Source organism: Argopecten irradians, chromosome 1, assembly GCF_041381155.1.
Source record: "Argopecten irradians isolate NY chromosome 1, Ai_NY, whole genome shotgun sequence".
In the NCBI taxonomy this organism is placed as follows: domain Eukaryota; kingdom Metazoa; phylum Mollusca; class Bivalvia; order Pectinida; family Pectinidae; genus Argopecten; species Argopecten irradians.
The window spans coordinates 18,052,729-18,058,728 of record NC_091134.1 but is presented as its reverse complement, the minus strand read 5'-3'; the positions used below and the strand labels follow the sequence as shown (position 1 = coordinate 18,058,728).

The 6,000-nt window shown below is 34.3% G+C and overlaps 1 protein-coding gene across 1 annotated transcript; it reads right to left on the bottom strand.

Moving 5' to 3' along the window:
- Window positions 1-667: 667 nt before the first annotated feature.
- LOC138309839 (C1q-related factor-like) lies at window positions 668-2,205 on the bottom strand. Its single transcript, XM_069251080.1, has 2 exons — window positions 1,843-2,205; window positions 668-1,154 (listed from the first exon to the last, which is right to left on the bottom strand). Exons 1-2 carry the CDS (start codon window positions 2,168-2,170, stop codon window positions 730-732), a joined length of 753 nt encoding a protein of 250 aa, XP_069107181.1. The 5' UTR covers window positions 2,171-2,205; the 3' UTR covers window positions 668-729.
- Window positions 2,206-6,000: the final 3,795 nt, after the last annotated feature.

The following is a 6,000-nucleotide window of genomic DNA, read 5'->3' as shown; positions in this document are numbered from 1 at the left end:
ATTTGAACAATAGCTGGTGTTTAATTGTGTATATATATGCCTAATTAACACATAAAATAATATGAAATATGGTGCATGCGCAATCAGTAGCTTCATTCCATATAGGATATAGTGATACGGAATTTTTTCGGGATGCAATTAATTATTTTTCATATTTTTAACTTGAAGTAAAATTAAAAGCTTAAACTTTTCAATGGTGGTAATGGTGTAAAGTAAGTAACTTTTTTAACTGAAGAAAAATACTTAATCGTCTGCTCCTGTTTTTGATAGTGAAAAAATACCATTTGTCAGCGGTGGAGCATCTATAAAGATTTGTATGATAAAGAAATTTATTATTTTTGTATTTCCATTTTAATAAATCAATTGCTAACTTTTCACCAATTAAAACTGTGATAAGTTAATTTATTATAAATAATAATTAAAACTTCCAATTGATCCCTTGAAGTAAACAATCTTATATTAGTTTGAGTTTTGTCTCTTAATTGATGTGTTTAATTTTGAAGTTTCAGGCTAAGGAGGGATAACCTAGTTTAAAACTCTTATGAAATTTCCTTTTGGACCTTTTTTAAGTGTATTAATATTAATAAAGACCTTCATCGCCCGGTACATCAAGATATAGAGGTATGCTTCTACTGGTATATAGTTCTATAAACACGAAGAAAAAACATTTGTGACGAATACACATTTTAATTATTGACTTTTCATAAACAATGAAGGAGAAGTATTTTCTTATTTCAATAGAAAACCAGAAAATGTTGTAAACCCACTACAAATATCGGCAGAATTTCTGGGATCTCTGACTTGTAAAAGGACCTCATCTCCAACATCAAGTCCAATGATGGCAGATCCTGTCCCTGAAGAATACTCATTCTCATCTCTCCCACTTGTTGCGAGTGTTACCTGTGCACCATTCTTTATAAGACTAGCAAATGCCATTTGGTGATCTGCGACACATACTGTCCATTGAAAAACATAGGTTCCCGGGATTGTACAACGAAATATTCCGGTCCCATGAGCGTTGAAACCCCCTCCGACATTTGTGACGATATGGTCGAATGGAATAGTTTGGTGTTCTCCGGCATTCATCAATTGACTTCCAAGTGTTGCGAAGAAAGCTGGAGTTGGGGTAAAGGTCTGGCTAACTCTATAGCTAGCTGAAACAAAACAAAATCACGTAAGATCAAATTCGGATCACAGAATACTACCTCGGGTTTTACAACATATTGTGACCCTATGCAATTCCTATCTTACATTATCATATTTTAAAGAGTCTCATAGTAATATGCAGATGAAAACTTAGTGACAGGTAGTATTACACATCAATACCTTAAAAGTATATGTGTTGTAACTAGTCAACACCTTTGACATGTTAAACCATAAGGTTTGGAGAAGTAAACTGTGAAAATCATTGAAATTGAAATACAAGCATGTATAATTCCTCATAAAAATTTATTTAGTTAACTACAACACAAAATTTATGCACTGTGAAATTCATGCTTTGTTTGCTTTATGCACGTTTAGAATCAAACATACCTACAGAAATAACATTAACATTACTTTAACATTATAGAAATGTGAAATGAAATTGTTTACCACATGGCTTCATGATTTGACTGTCAACACTCATTTCACTGCAATGGTGATGTACATATTATGAGTTATGGCAGCACTGCCAAAATTCATAATCAGCCCTTATTTGTACTTAAAAATGAAAACATAGGCATAGTAAGTATTGGAATTATCAAAATGTTGGTAACTTTTGGTGTTTAACATAATAAAACTGTCCCTGATTTGTGAGGATTTGACTTTATATACGTAACAGTAATTCAAAACACATCTCACCTGTTTGTTCTCTTTGTGATCCGACATCGTCTGCTTCCATTCGCGCTGATTGCCTTGTTCTATTATTGACTCCATTCCTATCCTCAGGTCCAAATTCGCCGTTAATTCCCTGGTTAAATATAGCCCATAACTTGTCAAACTTTCTTTGTAAGTCCTCATTTTGTTTTCTCAAATCAGACACGTCTTTGTTCAGTTGATCAACTACCCCCTTCATCAATGGATCTGTGAGGGCTTGAGTTTGGGCAGAAACCGTACATATCAGCCCAGTAAACAATAATACCCATATACTATACATATTGGTGGCTAGTGTGAAGCACCAAACTGTCATTGTGATTTTAAATGCGTTCACAACTATACATCCCTATCTTCCTAGATACATTGTAATGCAGCAATCTATCAGACCCCGCAAGGTGTATATCGTTGTAATAACGGACTACTGTTTACTTTGAATATGGATATAAAGGTATTTTGTTCACTTAAATCATGATGTCATAATCAGCGAGATCAGTTATATATATAGTGTGCTTTATTCTGATGTGGAACCCATGCCAGTGCATGGTCACAAAATCCGGAAATTACCATTTTAAGTAATTTATAATACTAAAAAATAATACTAAAAACAACCGATATGGTAATAAAGTCAAACAATTAGATAAAAGTTATAGTTTTGAAATGAAATACATGAACATGCAGGGATACTTTAAAATTGCATTTCTTTTTTTCAGAAAACCATGGAGAAATATGCGCTAGTTGTATTTTTGTTTATATTTTTTTTGCAGTTAGTGCTTCGAATTGTCTCTGCTTTTTCTTACACTTTCACAATGCTATAAATATCACTATTCTTTGACCTTTTGTTTGCTTTTTTTATTTACGCCATATTCTCCATTGCTCGAGTGCACGAGGTAAGAATAATAAAGAATTTGATCCTTACAGTATTTTATGAGACCGGGTAGTTCACCAAACCTTCCTGGATATTTAAATGTTACTTGGGAGGTTTTTTTTTTACTTTTCTGGGGTGTATAATTCCAATAGACTGACTTTCGGGACCACACCTTGCAGGGTTGATTTTAAAAATTATGAAACCTTTTAGAATTTAAGAATTATTTGAAGGTAGCATCTAAGGAAAGTTGAACTACAGTACATTGCCGCCTTGAGTCTGAGGTAAGATTTGTTCCTTTGGTAATTGTTGTGAGACAAATTCTGATGTTTCCTTTTGTTTTCATCTATTCATAATATGGGTGATACTAGCAGAAAACAGATTTTGATAGTTTTGGAGGCAGCCCCAAAGTGGTCACACTGTTTTTCCTCTTATCCATTCATCCACAAAGTTTAGGTACATCTTTGGCTGATAACTTGTTATGACCGTTCACATTAAATGAAGTCAAGATGTTCAACTCGATCACTGAAACTCATGTACAAATCCTACAACATAACATTCACATTAAATGAAGTCAAGATGTTCAACTCGATCACTGAAACTCATGTACAAATCCTACAACATAACATTCACATTAAATGAAGTCAAGATGTTCAACTCGATCCAAGTCATAAGTGGCAGAATATTAACGTAGTTGTGACGCCGGGCGTCCGATTTCAAACCGCCTGTGACAAGAGGTTGACAGAGAAGTTTGCTTCAATTTTTTGATCACTTGATTCGACTAAGCAGGTCGCGTTTGAAATTACTAATACAAAGTTTTGACTCTATTTCCTATTAAAACTAAGCAACTAATGTTTTATCAATGTGTTTTTTCTATTTAGACTTTATTAAAAAATTTGACCCCCTCCCCAGGGGAAAATCTGAGATCCCAGGACTATGAAATTCATCATTTTTTGTAAAAGGGCCTTAACACCTTCAATCTAATGGGGAGTTATTTAAGTGATGGTTCCATCAAATCCTGTGAATCAGAAGAAGATTTTTGAGGTTTTAAGCCTATTTGACCCTTTTTGGCCCCGCCCCTAAGGCCTTGGGGGTCGGCCAGGACCAATGTGGATATGACGATAAAATGCTATCTCAGGCTAATAATTGTCTAACCAAGTTTGAATAATTTCCTATGTAAAAATAAGCAGATAACATTCATAAATGTGTTGGCCATTTTTCCTACATTTCAAACTATAAACATGAGATTTTGAACGCTAGGGCCCCTATTATTCACAATTTTTTGTAAAGGACCGGTTTTAACATAATGACAAAACAATGCTCAAAAATTTGTTTTCATCACCCTTTATAAACTATAGTAAACGTAACGCCCTGATCCCCAAGTAGAAAGCCTGAGACCACAAAAGGGTCATGATAATTCACCATTTTTGTAAAGGATCCCTTTAGACCAAATTTGCTATCCATGAGAGTATTTGATTCCATCACATCTGTGATTGGAGAAGATTTTTGAAATTATAGTCAATGTTAGCCTTTTGGTTCCCACAGCCCCCAGGGGTGTTGGGATACATATAATCACCACTCTGCACAATTTTTGATTGGCACTCCATCCCTTACAAAGTTTGTGACTTGCAAAATTCCCAATTGAACATTGCTTCAGCGGTATATCACGCTGATTTTAAGGGAAGAAGACTAAAAATGTAAATTGGTTTTGTACATACACGGACGAACGACGGACAAAAGACGATGTAGAATAGGGTCATTGAGACTATAACACCTTCAAATCTATGGGGATTATTTGGTTCCATCAAATCTGTGAATTCAGAAGAAGATTTTTGAGGTTTTAGCCTATTTGACCCTTTTTGGCCCCGCCCCTAAGGCCCTTGGGGGTCGGCCAGGACCAATGTGGATATGACGATAAAATGCTATCTCAGGCTAATAATTCTAACCAAGTTTGAATAATTTCCTATGTAAATAAGCAGATAACATTCATAAATGTGTTTTTCCTACATAAACTATAAACATGAGACGCTAGGGCCATATTATTCACAATTTTTTTGTAAAGGACCTTGAGACCTTTCAATCTATAGAGAGTACTTGATTCTACCAGTTCCAGAATTTCAGAAGATTTTTGAAGTTTTAGCTTATTTGACCCCTAAGGCCCCTGGGAGTCATTCATGGAAAATTTGTTAATAGGATTCAATGGCCATTTCATAGGGATAATTCTGACAACATTTGACTCATTTCCTTTTACAAATGACAAAACAATGCTCAAAAATGTGTTTTCCCTTTATAAAGTATAGTAAACGTAACCCCTTCCCCAAGTAGAAATCTGAGACCCCAGGGTCATATAATTCACAATTTTTGTAAAGGACCTTTAGACCTTTCTATCCATGAAGAGTATTTGATTCCATCACATCTGTGATTGGAGAAGATTTTTGAAATTATAGTCAATGTTACTCCTTTTGGCCCCGCCCACAGCCCCCAGGGGGTTGGGGACATATAATTCACAATTTTGATTGGCCTCATCCCTTACAAGGTTTGTGCAAAATTTCATTGAATTTGCTTCAGCGGTTTTTAAGAAGAAGACGAAAATGTAAATTGTTTACGTACATATGACGGACGACGACGGACAAAAGACGAGTAGAATAGGTCACTTGAGACTTCGTTTCAGGTGACCTAATAAAATTATTCACAAGTTCAGACATTATCAGATAGAATGTTTATGGCCTGTGCATATAATAATGCACAAGGAAATTTGGTCAAACAACCTGACTGTTTGTCAGTCTTATTAAAATGTCTTATTTCATATTTATTTATTTGTTATACCTTAATTTAAAAATTGTTATATCTGTATTAAGTTTATAATATATGTGTTTGTAATGGTGTGCGTGTGAATGTATGTATTTATGAAATTTGTATATATAACCTAATAGTTACCTTTTCTATGTTTTGTTGTTATATAATTATATTCATTATATAGGCTTTGCCTGTTATTCGATCCTTTTGACTATAACATCGTCTCAATAAAATTTGTGAGATTGTTTAAATAACAAAAATTTACCATTTGTATTATATCTGTTTAGTGTTCGTATTCTCTCCATTTAACTTGTCCGATTTCCTCGGTTTTATTGCTACCTTTCTTACGATTACTGTCGTGTGTTACTAGGAAAAGCAGGGGATCTGGATGATTCTACAGGTTTTATACGCGCCGATTTCATGGTCCATAGATCCAATTACATGACGATTGTATTATTTTGTGTATTAAGAATAAAATGCTATCA

Bases quoted from the DNA above. Each gene is read 5' to 3' on its own strand.
- LOC138309839 (XM_069251080.1), bottom strand. From the start codon at position 2,170: ATGACAGTTTGGTGCTTCACACTAGCCACCAATATGTATAGTATATGG. The intron at 1,155-1,842 runs GTGAGATGTGTT...GTTTTGTTTCAG, and splicing joins ATCACAAAGAGAACAAACAG to CTAGCTATAGAGTTAGCCAG.